At 35.9% G+C, this 19546-nt stretch overlaps 1 protein-coding gene and 4 non-coding genes across 19 annotated transcripts in view; 1 reads left to right on the forward strand and 4 right to left on the reverse strand.

Moving 5' to 3' along the window:
* The window catches only part of LOC110383850 (myocyte-specific enhancer factor 2), a 57800-nt gene that overhangs the window by 33860 nt on the left and 4394 nt on the right, over positions 1 to 19546 (forward strand). For 4 of the 15 annotated variants that reach the window (XM_021344779.3, XM_021344787.3, XM_021344789.3 and 1 more), the window contains exons 2-8: positions 10842 to 10991; positions 12081 to 12218; positions 13202 to 13267; positions 14047 to 14347; positions 14648 to 14892; positions 15284 to 15408; positions 19317 to 19489. In XM_021344779.3, coding sequence (XP_021200454.1) covers positions 10938 to 10991; positions 12081 to 12218; positions 13202 to 13267; positions 14047 to 14347; positions 14648 to 14892; positions 15284 to 15408; positions 19317 to 19489 — 1102 coding nt within the window. In that variant the 5' untranslated portion in view covers positions 10842 to 10937. Of the gene's footprint in view, positions 1 to 10841; positions 10992 to 12080; positions 12219 to 13201; positions 13268 to 14046; positions 14348 to 14647; positions 14893 to 15283; positions 15409 to 19316; positions 19490 to 19546 lie in introns of those variants that run through there. The other 11 variants (XM_021344782.3, XM_021344788.3, XM_049836457.2 and 8 more) reach the window with 9 other exon arrangements.
* Positions 15821 to 15892, reverse strand: Trnah-gug (transfer RNA histidin (anticodon GUG)). The gene has a single exon. It is a non-coding gene; the product is annotated as a tRNA-His (tRNA).
* Trnah-gug (transfer RNA histidin (anticodon GUG)) lies at positions 17062 to 17133 on the reverse strand. Its single transcript has one exon. It is a non-coding gene; the product is annotated as a tRNA-His (tRNA).
* Positions 18011 to 18082, reverse strand: Trnah-gug (transfer RNA histidin (anticodon GUG)). Its single transcript has one exon. It is a non-coding gene; the product is annotated as a tRNA-His (tRNA).
* On the reverse strand, positions 18585 to 18656 carry Trnah-gug (transfer RNA histidin (anticodon GUG)). The gene has a single exon. It is a non-coding gene; the product is annotated as a tRNA-His (tRNA).

Here is a 19546-nt window from a genome sequence, read left to right on the forward strand (position 1 = left end):
TATTCACGGTTAGACCGCGTTGTAGACATTTAATGTCAATATTTTCCTTATAACCACGGAATCGTATTGTAATGTATAATATTCCAAAGCAACTTTATATGCGAAAGGATTAATAAATATTTTACCATTCTATTTGAAAGTTTTTGTATTCATTGAATTGGAAATTAAAATTTATTGAGACTCATTTGAATTCTAAAAGTATTACTTTCAATTGCTATTGATATTTGTCTGACTTTTAATTTTGTACGCATGTTGAATATAAAAAAAAGTTTGTAAAATTGAATCTGAGATTTCATCTTATGCAAGTTTAAGATATTTTCCTAACATTTATTTTCAAAACACTCTCGGGGTAAGCATGATGTTATTGGGTTTCCCAAATGCCCAAAAAGGCGGATTCAATTTAACCTTTTTTCTCTAGACCGTATAAATTGTTGTTCACCCACCGATAAAAAATAAACAAAAAACCTTATTAATAACATAAAAAATCTAATGTGACTTTGTTTTTTACGTCTCATATTTCTCTAAAAACCCAGGTAAAATTAAGGGACGAAGCTACTAATACATGTATGTATAATACACTGCAAAGTTTCACGTCCTTCCTCCAATAAGTAGTTTGTACTGCAAATAGTTTCTAATATCTACCTCACATGTGCACCCGACATTTATCATATAAAACATTCAAATAGAAGCCACATTGCTACTAAACGCAAGTCACACCACCAACACTGACACAGGCTAAACGGCTAATTATTATTTACATTATTAACACTTCTTTCTCTACGTATTGCGTTTTCACACACGTTGTCTTAATCGATAAAATATTTCCTACATACATTACATATTCCACATTATAATTGTATCATACCATAAACACACAATCTGATACCAACCTCTTTAATCAACACATCTGTAAATGACAGTGACAGTGACAGCTACCACACTGACAGAATAATTAACAAAAAAGAAAGAAAAAAGCAAACCGAAGCTGCGGAAAACTCCGGAGGTCGCAAAATAAATCGTATTTTCAGTTAATATCATCATCGGATATCCGCAGGCACCAATTAACTTCGCAGGACTTACACGTGCCCGGCACACATGCTCAGTATTCCCGTAGTTTTATACGTACGTACGTACGTGTGAGCTTGTGTGAGTGCGTGGGATGTACAAAGTGCCACCCCTTGCATTGCACCCGGGTGGGTATGACCGGGATGGTGCAATTAAATTGAGCAGATAACTCTTTTAAATGCTTGGAGTGTGTGCACTAATTAGGCATTGCTTTTTAATTATTATCTTCCAATTTTAAGTAGTTAAAAATATTTTCATAATTTTGAATTAATAATTAATTATGAAGAGGACTCCACATAAATTTTAATCGCGTCAAAAACCTTTCTCCCGTAGACACATCTAATTATTCGTCACCCACGCTAAAAGGACTTACTGAACTCGTTGTCAAAACAAACTGATTCTGATTGAGTCGAGATTCCACACTCTGAACATTAGGACTCTGGACATAATATACGCGTGGGTGTTTCTCCATTCACCTACCCTCCCCTACCTCCCCCCCTCCCTTCTCCCACAAGGTCGCGCGCCGACTAGTTGCGCGGTAGCGACACCAAAACAGGTGTTTGAGGCATATTTAATGTCGAAATTGCAGATTGTTTTTGTAGACTGTAATGTGTTATTATCGCTATCATTTGTGTTGGTTTCGTTTTGTTTATGTTTGATAGGAAATTGGTTCCTATATCAGTAAGAAGATGGGGTAGTCTGACTACCAGTCTCATCAAGGGGTATCGGTTAGCCCGGGTGACTGGGATGAGGCGGTCAAATAGGCAGTCGCTGTATATAAAAATAAAACATTGGTACTCAGCTGCATCCAGGTAGGACTGGAAGTCGACCCCAATACAATTGGGAAAAGGCTAGGCAGATGATACTAGTAGGTAATATCAAAACCTCCCATGTCCTCACATCTCATAATTCTATCAAACTAACAGCAATTTAATAGAATTAATTACCTGACGGTGCTGCTCTTGACCGAGAAAAGCTCTTTAATATTGTTACCGGCACATCCCTGTTAGTTCACGAGGCGTTGCCATGGTTACCAGATTGTGAAGCTGCCTTATTGCATCCGGGATTTCCACAAACTGAAATCAATTTAACGGACTCACTGTACTATGCCGTAAATTGTTTTTGGTTTGCAGTAACTGGAATATTTGCAATCGTTTCCGAGTAGTTCAGGATTATTTCGCGTCATTTTGTTTGTTTTCATATTAAACGTGAATCAATTGAAGTTTGCTGATGAATTTATTTGTTATTCCAATGAAAAAATATGGAGATAATCCCTAAAATGATAGTTAGTTAGAAACACGTGTATCGCAGCCAGACAGACAAAAAAACTGAAAGCTTGATAAAGTTGAAAATGTGGAAATAAAATTGAAACACCAACGCGTTTCAGAGTTGCACTAAGCCGCTCAGAGTAGCTTCACACTACAAACTTTTAGTCGGCCGATAGTTTGTTTGGGCTCATAAATCAGTATGAAGATGAACGGTAGTACGCACTTTATAAAGGTTAGGTATTTAGCCGTCATCAGACCAACTGAAAACTTTGATTGGAATCTAGATTTTCTTTAAAAAAATATTTTATTAGGATCAACTGTCGGTCGACTGTTTTGTCTGCAGTTTGCATCTTAAGGGTGGCCAAGCTTATAAAAAAACGTTATTTTGACTGTATGCTGCACCTACTATGTTTGACGTGACATCAGCCAATCACAGTCGCGTATTGCGACGTAGAAAACAAAAGACGCAAATATACCTCCACTTTGTTTCAAATAGAGTGTGGTTCTGCTAAACTTTCTAGACTGTGGTTCCATGGGATAATCTGAAAATCTGTTTGTTTGTATGGTTTTCCAATAACTTGTCAATAGCCGTTAGGATGATAATGAGCTTTCTGTGGACAAAACAAATTTAATCGAACAAATGCGTTTCTTTCAGTAATAATTAGTCTAGAAATAATAGTGTTATCGTCTTAGTATTAAAGCGATTTAATGATAAAAAATAACTGCTAAGTAAGATAACATATGCACATTTTTCACAAATCGATACTATAGATAGTATGTTTATCTAATTGTAGGAAAACCGGTATAAAGTCGGTTTCGAACCGGTATTATCAAGGAGTAAGGAGACATTTTATCTTGAATATTGGTAGCATTCCGTTAAGATTTCGAGCGATCTCTATTACGTCTGTAACAGTTGGCAAATTCCCATATTGACCTACTAACAAAAGATAAGCGAGTGAATCAGCCTCTTATTATTATTCCTCACATGTTTGGGAGAGGAGTGGGGGAAAGATTACTTTGGTATTAAAGTTTATTCACAACAAAGGAAATTCAATAGAGGAACCGTATTTGGGAATGATTCTTTTTGGTTTAAGTTTAGGCTGTATTGAATAAAACTTTTTGTTTGGTCAATTTTATTTCTTCACTAGTAAGTAGTCTTGTTAGTATCGTAGCAGTTAGATTTTTTTTCTGTTTTAGTAAAAAAAAATAATAACGTTATTATTTTTCATTTTTTTTAAAGAAAATCGGCGGTCTGTTACCGGCCGAATACCCCATCGTTGTTATGTGCGCACTGTGGGCCGACTAAAAACTTTGCAGGGTGCGGGGTACCTACTCCTAATATTCCCATTAAGATTTTCTCACCCCACACCAAACAGCAAATCAAGGACTTTCAAATCCGATAAACGAATACCTACAGTCTGGAACCTGAAAATTCACAAGGCTTTTAGTGCCTTTAATATATTTACTAGACACCAACGTATATACTGTATATACACAGCTGTATATAAAGTGTATGTAGGCGTTTTGCCTGGAAACCGCTCGCCTACGCGTCTCGTTCCTTGACAACCGATTTTTTCATTAGTAGGTACATGAGCGTCATTATTGAAAATCTGATCTGTGTCGCTATGAAATGGGATGGGCTCCTCTCTTTTTTAATGTAAGGTAAATATGCCTTATTTAGAATAAAATGTGCAATTTAAAATATTTTTTATCGGTCTTTTCTGTGGGATTACATAGGTATACCTCCGATATCATGAAAGAAAATTGAAAGTATACCTTTAATATTAAGTTCAATGATCTCTCTACGTGTTTCGACTTATATAAGTCGCTCTTAATACAGGCATCTATAATATTTTTATTGAAATATATTTTTGCCGTTGTCGCATAGCACTAACTTCAAGGTTTCAGCGGAACGTTTCGCTGAAAGCTCTCTGTAGAGCAAATATGGGCACCGAGTTATTGGATTCAGGGAGTTGGAACGTGGCACGTGTAAAATTTTCTCTTTTAAAGTTTATGATGGATTATTTTTAGGGAGCAACTAGTGGTGACTTTTATCATGTTTTGATTCTTGCTGCTCATACATATAATTGTATAATAATTTTCCCCTTAATTTGAAAAGTAAATTACGGCACTTAGAGTATTGTCATTTGCAAATAGGGCCCTAAAATAATATACTTAATTTTTAATTTGATTTCTATTATATGTATAGTTAAAGAGATGATTATTTAAAAAAATAAAACCTATATAGGAATCTATAAGTAGGTTACAGCTTCAAAATTATAGAGAGGTTAATGCTTAAGAGGACGAATTGGAATTTTTGGCCCCAAGGATTTCAATTTTTCTCAGTAAATACAAAACGGATCAAAATACAACTTGGTTATCTGAAAGTTCACGATATAAACCTTATTTTGTTTGTTGTAGAAACATGATTACGTAACTTTTATAACAGAGAAAAATATATCAAACATACCTCTTTTTAAAAAGAGATTCACATATTATGGGCATACGGGACCGATTTAAGCCTCTTAACTTTTTTAGTAGTTGAGTATATACATACTCTTTAAAATGGTAGTAGGAATTTTTATCAAATTATCATTTCTAAATAATAAAATTACAAAACCATTTTGTCGCTTACGACTTTTAGTTATAAGCTAGCGCGCGTATTGTTATCCTCGCCCCGCTCAGACGCTCCGACCCCTTTTGGCGCCTTAGATGCGCGTGCCGGTTATGGAATTATTGTTGACCACTTCCTCGCCTTAAGGATTTAACAACATTTTAGTGAGTGTGTGTGTTTTCGATTTTAAAACCTACAAATGTAGTAAAACGAACAAAAAAGCAACCCTGATCCTGAACACATAAAATCATGTGAAAAGGTAAATTTCCTAAGTAGCAATTGTATCGCCTTTTATAAAGTCAACGTCTAGAAAATTATAGTGTTCATCTTTTTCACGTTAAAACAGAGCGGCTTGAGCAGATCTAGGGCAGGGTTGCGATCTTGAAAAGGAAGAATCGTCTGTGCATACACGCTTCATTTAACACTCATTTTGTTCTCATATTTCTTTCTAAAACAATATTATGATGAACTGAATTATAATGTTTTAAAACATCTCACTATAAATGGTGATTAATTTTTTTATAAATTACTTTTTAGCAGTAGAGGTTTGGGATGAATTGTAAGAGTAATTAAAGGTACATTTGAAGTCTCATTAGTCTTTCTACTAGTGGTACCTTTGAGGTAAAAATACATTATTACTGAGCAAATGCATGTCTCCTGGATGAAATCATGCAAGCGGGTCTTAATTCGTGTTAAAAATTTCTTGCAATTTTATTCAACTTGTCGAGTTAATTCCTCTCATTAATCCATAGTCCAAGCTTTCCTTTTTGAGTGTTGCGTTAAAGATATTCTCAGTTATTTACCTCTGAGCGAGGGCAGTTCACGCCTTTACGCTTATGTTAACCTTTTAAGAAAAAAACTTAATGAGCCGTGAGAAAAAAGGGAAAGACTGCGTCTCGTTAATGCTTAGGCTTCACTTAAATTTGCATACACTCCCTTCCAGTTCATTAAATTAAAGTAAATAAGGCTGAGGTCAGAAAAAAAACAAGAATATTTTTTTAACGCATTGTACGACACCTATGTACGCTCTAAGGATAAAACATTTGTTTTATATTATCACAGAATTATATTTTCCGTGACAACACAATGATTAGTTCTTTGATTTAAATGTCCTGTTTTTAGTTCGGCTGTATAATAGAGATAAAAATTACAGGTAAATTTAATTTTACCTCGAATTAAATACCTTTTGTTATTATGTAAATTCAGGTAACTATAATCGTTTGGGTTGTAATGTGTTAACTAAGCTGCTATAATCATCCGCAGAGGGAACGTGATAATGCATGATTAGACGCAAGTGCCGTGTAACAAGCCACCTATAAACACAGTGACCTGACACCCGTCCACCCCTCCACCCTGCACCCCCTACAAACACCCTTTGACCTACACACGGGCAATGCCAGTTAAATGCACACAAACTCTCACAAGCGCAACTTAACGCACACACACAAATCTCCATGCGTGAACTAACGCACACATTCGCAAAATGGGGGATACTGGGCAAACATGACACCGTGAACTATATTTCATGCACACATCGAAACGTTTATGCACCAACACACACATAGACATCGGAATTTTGCAGTAGCGTGAATAATAAAATCTTTCAGTTGGCAACAGAAAAATGGCGGAATTAAGTGTTGACACTTTAATTGAGTCGCTTACCAGACCTTTCCACGAGGCGTCAAAATGAAAACATTTTTCACTTTCAATTTTAATTGCTTTCACAGTAAATATTTCGGGTGATAAATTTTAGTATTAAGAGCTTTAGAACCTACAGTTATTTATTTAAAAATAAAATAGTATGAAATATGGTTTTTAACGTCAAATAGAGTTTCAATTATGGCAATCGCCACCAAATATGAGATGCAGATAATTGTTATTAAAAATATAATAATTTATGAAAAAATGTATGTTTTTCTTTATACTAGAAACTTTTAAATAAAATATTGTTCGTTGCAATTTGCGTACAACATGATGAATTATTAAATTAGGTCATATAAAAAGCAACCTAGAACTAAATCACGTCAACAGTGCTTCACATCACGCATAAATGAAAGGGGACTGAATACTAAGGGCCTGTATAGAAACTATTTGCTGAAACTTAGAAACATTTATATGAAAGATCCCAACTTTCAGGATAGTTGGGAGATTGTAAATGTTCTTATCCGAGTTTTGGTTGAATTCATCTTTAAGTTAGAGAATTGCTTGACGCCATAGAAAAAAACGAAATAATTTTGTATGTCAGCCAAGTGATGTTTTCGGAATTAAAATGACCTATCAAAGTCATAATACATCAATATTATAGAGACTTTAAAGTAATTCACGGTTATTGGTAACATAAATCTGATTTTACAAAAATCTGATAAAAAATCAAAACAAATAAAAACTGCCTATCGCAATGATCGTAGGTACCTAATGTCAAGGATGACATAATCATAATTTTACCTGCTAATTAAACATTTAAATCGGACAAAAACAATGATAACACTGTTTTTCTAAACACCTGTACATTTTCCTCTAGTATATCCCCTAATGATAACACGATTTATCATTTGCCTAGTCAGCTTCCCAATCCAGTTACTAGCATTGCCCTTGGTAAAAACAGTTGTAGGACTTTGTGGCTTCCGATCATCTGAAAGTCTGTCTAAACTTTAATTCTGAAATTCAAAACGTCCTGTTTTTGCAGCCGAGTTTGAATCAACATTTTTTTTTTAATATGTCGGAAGGATAAAAAGTTCAATGAGCTTTTCTAAGCACGATTGGTGACCTACAGAACGGCTGTTTTAAATTACAGTTGAACTTTTGACGGTACGGCTGTAACTGAACCACGTGCTCTTTCAAATGTGATTAACACGAGTATACAAGAATTATTGCCCTAAGCCTAGTACTAAGTTGTTTATCGTGAAACCTCGCAAGAAACGCGCCCTTTTCCACTAACGTGTGGTCGCCATCGCGTGTTGCTACCGATAAATTATATTATATTATGTACTGTTATGTTATTTTTCTCCTATAAAGTGAAGGAACGTTGATTGTACTCGTTAAAGCTTTGCAATTAAAACAGTGGCTTAGATTCACTGTTTTGCTGACAAAACCAGAAATCGTATAAAAAAATATCAAGCTTCATGCTTCTTCAACTTAACTTAACTTTAACTTCTTCATTTGATTTGCAGCGAAAATTAAAAAGTTAATAATCAAGACATTCGATTAGGTTGTTAAACTTGTTCCCTCTTAAAGATAATAGGTACTTATCAATATTTTGGTGTTGCCATAATAATGACAAATGACGTGATAAATTACGCACATCTGTTTTTGAGCCGGAAATATTACTCCCTTATCTTCAATATTAGTGACTATTTTCCTACATGACGATTGATAACTTAAATAGTAGTAGCATAATGTTTTAATTGATACTCAGCTACATCTATGGAGTGATTGATAAATTTTGATACAATCAAAACAGTATTTTTCCCTTTGAACCTCCGTAGGTTTCATTAACAGTTGTTTAATTATCCGAAACGTATGCGTAGACACAATACCAAGATTCAGGGTTCATTATTGAACATTTATAGCAAAACGCACAAAAGGTTATGTGTTTCTATAAACTGCTATAAACGTTCAGTTCATATGCCTTCAATGAGTATTAGAGTTCACCACCCACGGGACATAATATACTACGATATATTACAATTATAATTGGGTCCTCTTTTCATTAATACTTTTTGTTATTAAAATCAATCTCTTTTCTCTATGAATGGAATGTTAAGCTGGAAATCGAAATTGTTTTATGAGTGCTAGATTTTAATGGCAAAAGTTAGAAATTGTGGTTGAATATAAATATGTAGACTAATAAGTCTTTATTAGAATCGAATATTGTTTTAGTCTGAAACCTATTACAAATTAATCTATACGTCTATTTGAATACTGGTTCCCCTTAAACAAAAATTGAAAAAAAAAAACGTTATTTTCTGTGAGTTCATGTATTTACCAAATATTTTTTTACAAACGCGAAACATGGATAGAAAGCTAAACTACACGAAAGGATATTAACACACAGCGGGGCTTACAAAGTCGAATCGATACTCAAAACAATTGACAAAATCCGACAATTTACATTCTGCTAGTGAACATCCGTTATCCGTCTACGCTTTAGAAAAAAAAACTGCTAATGTAGTCAGACTAGCTACTGTCTATGTAGTAAAATAGGTATTACTTAAGAACTTACTGGCTTTGGGCCTTTTGAAAACAACTAACAAATTTATTCGCAAAGTAGCTCCATAGATCGAGAGATAAGTTGAAACTGTAATGCAGGAGGAATAGTAAGCAAAACTTGTAAGAACGTTCCCAATAATACAACCGTCAACTAATCTCTACAAAGTGAAACATAAAAGTTACCATAAAGCGCGTACAAGAAGGCAGGTCACACAGATTTGCATAATGACCCTACTATCAGCCCACATGACCCCGTTTTTTGTCTAACACTGTTAACATCGGTAATCAACGTTTTCCTGTTACAAACACTGTGTCTGTTTTAATCTGCTCTACCAACACAACTTTCTCATATTCAAAAAATTGTGTCGTCTATCCAAAGATTTATGGCATCATGATCATCACTTGCACTCTCTTCTTTCATTCAATCTTCATTTTTATAAACAAGTACATAAACTTCAAATTTGGGATACTGCCAAATACTTTTAGTAATGTTTAAATGTAAATCGTCTACTTTGTTCAGTGGATACTGTTTAACAAAGGCGGTCCATGAATTATGTATGCCAATATTAGGTACGATATCCACATTGTCAATGACAGTGTCAAGTACTACAGATTTGCGAACTGTATTATTGTGAATATTTTTTCAATTGTTTTCTTTCAATTAATTCAGTGTTTTTGTTTGTTAATGACTTCCTAGTTTGTTTAAATTATCATTGACATTATTTTGATTATCAAGTTCAATCTTGGTTGTTTGAATACGGACTTTTTTAACTTCATCTTGTGCTTTGTAAACTGGTATTCGATTACCTTTGGTCACGCCTCTCTCGGTTGTTATTCCACGAGAGTCTATCGGACCCCAATCGTCCAATAAAGCTGTTGAACCACTGATTACGTAATCGTTGTAAACATTATCACTTAACTGTTAGACTAGTAGTAGGAATGTGTGATGTCCGGTCGGTCTGTCTGTGACCTTGCTTCGGAGCTTATGTTATTGATTACAATCTTCAAAGTTCGTTATTAATTGTTGACATGTGTTTTATTATTTGCTTATTAGTTTTCTTCTTTTTTAAATATATTTCTACTTCTTACAACTTAAATGATGACAGTGCTCCTACGTTATGAAATGTAATTTGCGTTATTTGCAACACATGAACCCTGTTTATCACCAGTCACTAACTATCATAAGGAAATATGTGTGCAAAACATACACCTACAGACTACAATGCTTTGGAAACTGTGACGTGATCCATAATCCATTGTGATGGCATCAGCTTCTGGAAAATGGATAAAACCGTCTATCACATGGACTATCAATACGATAAGCTAAGCTTTTTATCCATGAGGGGCGTTACTCAAGATTTCTTTTATGATTACCAAAATATTATTCCGTTTACGTAATAATCTTTGCATTTGTTACGTCACCCAGTTCTATAATATCTGTCATCGGCCTTGCTTCGGCTATGGTCACAATCACGACCATGGTTCCATGGCATGATGACGAGAGCTTTTGGCCTTAATAAATCTAAGTTGACAACGCCTTTATGACAATGGGAATAAGGGACACGTTCAAGAATTGATTCATGCTATGATTTATCACTACCGTTTACTTGGAATTGCGTTATTAGTGTTTAGTGGAATTGAGCTTTGTTGTTTTAGTATTAAAATGGTTTTTTCTTTGTCTGCAGGTAGCAGCTGTTGACGTCCGCAGAAGCAGCCAGCCCAAAGGCAACTCTTTTTCTCGCCCCCCGCTCCCCGCATCCCCTTCCAAGATTGCTGCCACCATGGGTCGGAAGAAAATACAAATATCCCGTATTACGGACGAACGGAATCGACAGGTCAGTACCAGCAAGTAATCTATGAACGCTTTAAAAATCCAAAATACCATTTCATCAAGCGATTAGGGCAATATTCATAATTACCAATTATTTTGTCGTAATTGTACAGCCATTAGAAAAAGATGAATTATAGGAATATTACAGCCATGGGCAATGATTATCCTGACGTAATGTGAAAACCAAAATCAAAAGTGATTCTCGCATACATAATATTGGAGGCTATTAGAGTGAAATGACCTTACCATGAGGCATGACCTAACAGATGCGGCCTATCAACACTCCCACTGCAAAACATTATCGCGACGGGACAACGACCGCTCCCGCTTGTAATTTATTAATTATACGATTACACTGTATATCAACCTTGTCCAGTTTATTATGACCCTACAAAGCACTCCACATCTCCCCCCATCTGAAAGTACGTTTTTAATTACAAGAGAGCAGAGAAGCTCTTTGAAAGTGGTCTAGCAAACGCAACAGCAGACATGTAAAATTAAAATTGCGAAGGTCAATTTGCTTTTGGCGGTGCAACTTCCTTTGTTCTTGATATGGTAATACTTGAAAATAATAAAATAAATTTGCAATCTGCTGACATATTTGTATTAGTACCTAAGGATGACAGGAAATAAACTGTCTCTGAGCACATGAATTCACTAGAACACCTATCGATTTTTTTTGTTATTAAGGAAAAATACAAATTAACCGCAGATGATGTGTTCGAACATGTTGCATTATTTAGTAGCTTGAAATATTGGTATTTAAAACGTACGCTCAATGACACATAACGCTGATGAGTTCCACTAATAATTATTTGATTCCGTCCGTGACCCAATAAAAAGCTTTTGTTTTCATTTTACCAATATCGAAATTACAATGTGAAGAGCCCTTGTACTTTAATGATACATTCCATATCGTCAAGCTTGAAAATTAAAGTAGTTCAAAAGTTTTTAATTGCTTCATGGACCTTGTGTTTTGGCCCTGTGATCATTTTAGGGATATTTTATTAATTTGTTGGACTTCCAATAATATCCTTTTTATCTACATCTATTGCTGTTTCATTTTGTTAATTTTCTTTACGTTTTTTTTCAGGTGACTTTCAACAAGCGTAAATTTGGTGTGATGAAGAAAGCTTATGAGCTCAGCGTGCTATGTGACTGCGAAATCGCCCTCATTATCTTCAGCTCCAACAACAAACTCTACCAATATGCCAGCACTGATATGGACAAGGTTAGTACACTTTACTTCACACAGTTCCAGTGTTTATTTCTTCTTTCTAATATTAACCGTTTCACTTTTACGCTTTGAATATTTTAGTGTTACTGTAGCTAAATTTAGATCGTCACGAGCAATTTAAGCAACAATTTTGTTTCTCACTTCGTAAATAAAATTAATTATGAATAGTCTGTATTTTTCCCTCGACTACATTAGATTTTTTATTATTTACGATGTCTACATCTTTGATGATATCAATTTATTTGTTATTTATTTGATAAATATATTTTATAGCGAACACGTGTATGAAGTTTTGTTAGGTTTTATGTAAATTTGTTATCTATTATAATTTCTTCGCGTAGCTCTTTGTTATTCATTATGTATGTAAATTCGGTAAAACAAGCTTCCTGTTCTTCATAGTTTTTTGGCATTGCTCCTAAGGTTGTTGAGATTAATGTTTAGCATTATATTTTTCTTTAGTGTTCGTACTTTGAAATAAGATTGTAAGGGGAAAAAAGTATTTCATTCCAACAGTTTTTTCTCTTTCGTGATTGTTAGTAATTTATCGTTACACGTCTAACACGCTGCTTATAATACTTACTTCATATTTTAATGGAAGTCCTCGTAATACTAGCTTGACTTGAGCCTTATTAGCATAAGGATTTTTTCTCGTTTATACAACGCCAACATTGGCTGAATAAACCGCTCATAAAGATCGTATGGTTTAGCCAAGTGATACTGATACCTGGTGTTGTTTTCATTCTGTATTTAATGAATAAATTACGACTGGTAGGCTAACCTAAAAATAATGTAAAAGGAAAATTGTATCATTTTTAGAAAATATTTGCGTTAAATGTGTCCGACAGAAAAAGAGCCCTAAAACGAGGCAGAAACGCTGGTTTTAGTCTTATATTTTATTTATGTCCAGTTATTTGAGCTCCTTTTCCTTATAAAATTAGAATATTTTAATATAAAAAATGCGTTTCCTATCTTTACAGGTTCTTTTGAAATACACGGAATACAACGAGCCACACGAGTCTTTGACAAACCGCAACATCATCGAGGTACATTAAGTACGGCGTCATCTGTGTGCCCGTGATCGCAATGCAATGTCCATGCAAAATTGACTTATCCCATTAACCGCGTGCTTTCTACTTACACAATACCTAATGCATACATTTTGTTACTAAACAATCCCCCCCGATATATCAAGCAATAAAACCTCACTAGTTATAGATGTAGATCTCGTACCCAAAGACCTTGTGTAAACGATATCACATCAATATATACATAAGATAGACAAACACGACAATAAAGCTACAGCATGTTTATTTCCTGTTAGAAAAAAGGTTAAAGTACAAAATACCAGACACCCCGTTTTATACTAACAGTTTATGACTATATACCCCAAATATTTATGTTATTTTTTCCTGTACCAGCATGGGTTTTGTATATATTGTGTTTATTTGAATTAACCGCGCCTACCTGACTCCGATGTTTTGATACAAGGGTAAAGTCAGTGTTGCATCATTGCGTTCGACACCACACAAATGTACGCTAAAAAGTTTCACGTACAATTTTACCTAGTTACACAGTAGTTTTATTGATAGCACTGTTTTTTTTAAACCCTCCACTACATACTGACGTTGATAAAATCTGAAAAACAAAACAGTAGCAATTACGTTTAACGCGATTGACGCTGATAACGCTAATGGTGTGTATAGAGGGTGTAATCTAATAATTTAACTGGAGTTTAATGCATGCCAGATTAATACAGTACGAGTAGAGTATTTATAAGTTTGGCTCGTCAAGCCACCTGAGCTGTTTTCGCTGACACTTACAGGCACTAACGAAGAAAGAGCATAAGAACGGAGTGATGTCACCGGACAGCCCGGAGGCGGAACCCGAATACAACCTGACCCCGAGGACCGAGGCGAAGTACTCCAAGATCGATGAGGAATTCCAAATGATGATGCAAAGGAACCAGTTGAACGGCAGCCGAGTCGGTGTGGGCGTGACGGGAAGCAACTACAATCTCCCCGTGAGCGTCCCAGTCGGCAACTATGAACAGACACTACTGCAAGCTAGTCCACAAATGCATACCTCTATCAGTCCACGGCCCTCTTCTTCGGAAACCGATTCAGGTAACTATAAACATTTTTAGCTTTCTGAACACTTTTGATTTTGTACTGATATTGCACGCGTAGATAATTCAAGTTACTCTTCTATAGTATCTAGTTTTCGATGCCTATACTATCAACCAACATTCAAGTGTTTTGACACTTCAATTTACTTCATGCTGAGGACTTGCGCTACTATTTTGCTCTATGGCTGATGAAGTGCATTTTATTCTTAAAAATTTTACCATATTATACTATATTACCACAGCGTGCATTCTATTCTAAAGGCCTTATCACCATTAATTCCTTTTCTATTATTTCCAGTATACCCAAGCGGCGGAATGCTAGAGATGTCAAACGGCTACCCCGGATCTGGATCTCCTCTCGACGCCGGCTGCACACCGTCCCCTTCACCAGGGCCGGCGCCGTCGCCTCACCGACACGGCCACAAGTCACATGGACACGCACCGCCGCCGCATCACTCGCCGAGACACAACAATCTGCGCGTCGTCATACCAAGCTCTATGCCGCCGCCGCAGGATGACATATCTTACGCTGGCGAGGTGATTGTGAGGATATTTTTTGTTCATCGCTTTTTAGGATTCCATCTCATCGTTAGAGCCTAATTTCCTCTCCTATCAAAGATATATGAGTTTGATAGCAAATCATACTCTGATCACGAATCCTTTAGTAAAACATGATTTGCCAGACAGGACTCGTTTTGCATTCCTTGTCAAATCATGAGCTATCTTGCTCAAATTCACTTTGACTAACATTAGCACCGGATCGTATCAAAACAAAAATATTACTTGCTGTCAATATGTAACTGCTTAAGAAGAATTTTTCGCATTTGATTCATACATTATTCCATTGAAAAATGTAAAGCTATCATTACAAATGGCTCAAAAACACATTCTTACTCCATCTTCAACTCCCTAACCTTCAATCCTCTTCTTCCAGACACCACTCGGTTACTCAGGACTCGGCAACTTCGGACCACAGGACTTCAGCATCAACTCGGACATGGGCATCGGACTGACGTGGGGAGCACACCAGCTGCAGACCCTTCAGCACAACAGGTACATGTCTGTGATCACTTTCATATCACTTTTTATATGTGTCGCTTCGAGATTATCGTGTTGACCGAGTCTGGGAGAAGGGGCACATTTAAAGACGTAAATTGGTAAATTTTGAGACTTAAATTGGTAAATTCTTCTTCTTGATGCAAGAGAGTGACGCTTTAAGTTAAGGCAAGGTTAGTGGTTGCTAGTAGAGTAATAGAAGGGTTGATGAGAGGCTCGGTCGATACAGATTTTCGTTGATGTTGTCCTCTAATTTAATCTTGAAGCTTATACTAATAAATTGAACAATTCAGAAATTCAAAACTAAAAAGAAGAGTTTTAGCTCTTTTATGTATGCATAGCGCCAGTTTCTGATTAACTGTGTCAATAAACGAACAAAATACTAAAAAGGATTCCGCCGTGACAGTGTAATCACTGCCGTGACCAGGATTCGAACCTGGGTTACTACGGCCACAACGTAGGGTCCTAACCACTAGACGATCACGGCTGTCGGAACCACTGGTAGCAACGACGAAAAACGCAATGTCTTTGAAGTTTGTTACATCACAATTCACGCTCGCGTGCACCTGAGTGAATTACAACCGAGAAAAAATGGCCAATTAACTCATTACTTGTTACCTAAATGTACAAAACGAATTTACCGATCCCACATCACGCATGTTCGCCATTATTGAACTAACGATTTTAGATCCAGCTATTGTGTTGGCACTAAACACTTAAACATCTAATTTCTTCAAACCAGAAAAAACCTCACAAGTGACTACTGAACTTAATTTGAATGACAAAAAAATACAGCTAAACGAATTTAAAGTGGTGGTTACCATGTGGAGGAATCTCAACAAAAACAAAACACAATTATAGTGTTGTATTACGTGTAACAGAAGCAAAAAAATTAAAATCACATGTTATTCGTCTTCAAGTTGTGGTACAAGTAATTTGGATTCAGAAAATTAAATTGATACCACATAAGAAACAGAGGAAAATAAATTGAACGTAGTATCTGAAAAACTTGAAGAACTGTTAAAAATACAAGGACATTATTCAAGGACGCTAGATAAGATCTTGAATAAGAATGTCTTCCGGGAGACGTAGCATGTCAAATGAATGGACGTTCCGCATGAACAGAATCAAATTGGATTCGTATTATGCCGAAGAAAAAGGAGAAAAAAACTCAAATTAATTTGTTCCATTTTTTGTGGTAACCAAGTGAATTGTTGGATCAGATAAGAAATTCGATCAGAAAGACTCAGTGCTTTTAAATTGTACTGATAAAGACACTGATGAAGTCTGGTTTTTACATGATCACGAAGGACGATTGAATGTTAAGTACAGTTTTATGCTGCAGGCAGAAACTAGGGCAAACAATAAAGCCATAATACAGTCCTTGACGAAAGTTTCTTATTGTTTTATTGCCATACATCCATATTCTAGTTCTTAGAAATATTTCTGTCGAACTCTTCACAAATACTGAATACGCCTTCTGAATCCAATGACACAACTTTGTTAAGATACAATGATACTAAATCGAAGGAGTAAACCAAAGCTGAAATGATAGGAGCTAATGAAGAACTATCATTTTCATGTTAGAGAACCCTTCACGATTTTCATAAGGAAAAATTTCAAAAGAATTATCCTCCACCGTGACAGTGATTACACTGCCGTGACCAGGATTCGAACCTGGGTTACTACGGCCACAACGTAGGGTCCTAACCACTAGACGATCACGGCTACTGGAGGCATGTCTTTATCATTAAAATGAATGGTCACTTTAAGTTGTGAAAGTGTTTGCAAGTACCCGTTTGCTTTTGCAACTGTTTTGGTTGGGTGCTCTGGTTTTAGTGATCCAGATCATTAAGTGGTTCTTATTGGTTTTAATAGATGGCGTGTTTCAAGAAGTATGGTCAATCTTCATGAATTTTGAGAATTACCGAAGCGAGGTTTAAGTTTTAAGTAAATGGAAATATAATGTGGTACTGTAGGAACTAAAAACCGAGAATTAAAGCATTAGCTTTATATTGCACTTATTCATGCAGTTATTGAACTTCAAAGAAGATAGCCCGTTTGTTTTCCATACTCACTCACCTTTTAATAGCCAGGGACATTGGACTCTCGCATATTTCAAAGATTAAAAGCTAGCGCAATTAATCAAACACATTTATATTAAAATAAATTGCAATAATCTAAATACTAAATTTAGCTAATTATGAATAAGCAATCACTTCCTCGGCAATAAATTAAAACTAAAAAAAAGAGGAAATTCTTATAGCTTTTCTACAATATTCTTAAAGCTAATTGGATATATTAAAAATAATTAGCATTATTGAGTACATTTATTACAGAATTATGTAGAAATTTAGCAATTAATATATGTCTGTTCTAATTTACATGTTTAATGGTTGATGAATTACAATCAGCTATCATGGTCTTAGATTAGATACATGTATAAATTAACAATAATTGTGTTTTATTTAAAATTAGATGTGCTTGCAATTAATTATGACTATTAAAACCACCAAGTATCTCTTTAAGTTTCACTTGCACTCTCATAACGTAAAATTCCTTAAATGCTCCAAAAAATTTCGCTCCACCGTGACAGTGAGTACACTGCCGTGACCAGGATTCGAACCTGGGTTACTACGGCCACAACGTAGGGTCCTAACCACTAGACGATCACGGCTGTCGGAGCTGGTGACAAAATCAATGAAACGATCGATAAGTTTACGAATGATTTCGTAACGAGAACAAGATTACTTTCACCATTGGTGCAAAGGCTGCCCTTGATTTTGGGCCTTTAAAAGTTATGAAATGAGTTACAAGTCATCGTGATGGATAATATCTAAATGTCGAAGGATCTTCTGTTCATCTCCTTTGTCTTCAAATCCAAAAATTGCAGGAATTGCTGCTGTTATTTATAATCCTACATTCGAGATTGCCAGTTTTGTCCCATCCGATATTGTAATATGTTTTAATACATTGTATCATTTCTGTTCTCACTGGTCTTAACTGAGAATTTGAAGTGGGAAACAAAAACAAATGAATGAATTACATTACTTAAGCAGCTTCTGTTTAACAGTATAATTTCTTACTCTGGCGTAGTCAAGCAAACACTCCCCCCTTTTTAAGAGTATGTAAATCGGTCATTGCCCAAAAAAATTACTCCGCCGTGACAGTGAAATCACTGCCGTGACCAGGATTCGAACCTGGGTTACTACGGCCACAACGTAGGGTCCTAACCACTAGACGATCACGGCTGTCGGAGCTGGTGAATACTGTACCAAAATTTGCCACTACAACACTCAGAGCCTTGCAAAAAGACCAGTCTTCTACGGTCTTCCTCGCCCCCCGCTCTTGTATGAAAATAAGGTGACAGAGGGGGTAGCTGTACTGTTGATCAGAGTACCACTTTCACTTGAACGTTGCGCATGAGTGGGCCAGAGTATAGATAATTGCAACATAAATTACGAGTATCTTATCAGTAGCTGTTGCTACGGGCTAAGTTCTTTGCATGTTTCTAATTGGCTGGTATGAATTAAACATAAGCAATGCTAATACGAGCTTATCAAGTTAACTTACTGCTATGACAGGTACTAATGTTCTCAGTTTTGATGAAGTGTTTACTCTCATTAGTTATGCGTAGCTTTAATTGGAGAAGGAAATTAATAGTGTGGATAATATATGCATTTACTTGTATTTTTTTAAATTAAATGTTCCATTAAAGTGTCTAAAGGGATCCAGTAGTTAAGCTTGACCACAGTGAACAGATGAAGAAATATTTTTTGACGCACTTTAGGTATTTGAAATCAAATCCAACCACTGCAATTTTTACCGCTGGTCTTAAACCCAGAAGTACATTGACCCCTTAAATGAGCCTTCCTATTCTACCTTCACTAATAAGGTTGTCCATTCAACAGTAGCAGCTTGCCAGTGCTGGGCGGCGGAGGCACGCCCCCCCCAGCCGCGTCGCCTAGCAACGTGAAGATCAAAGCGGAGCCGGTGTCGCCGCCGCGTGCGCCTGACCACATGCACCGCGGCCCGCCTCCTGCGCCCGCGCCGCAGCCCGCACATCTATCTGGAGTTATTGATGGTAGGTATCTCATTTGTGTCTAGTTGTGTGTTTATTAATACTCTTTTTTAAAAACAA

The sequence above is a fragment of the Helicoverpa armigera genome, chromosome 3, assembly GCF_030705265.1.
Source record: "Helicoverpa armigera isolate CAAS_96S chromosome 3, ASM3070526v1, whole genome shotgun sequence".
Classification (NCBI taxonomy): Eukaryota; Metazoa; Arthropoda; class Insecta; order Lepidoptera; family Noctuidae; genus Helicoverpa; species Helicoverpa armigera.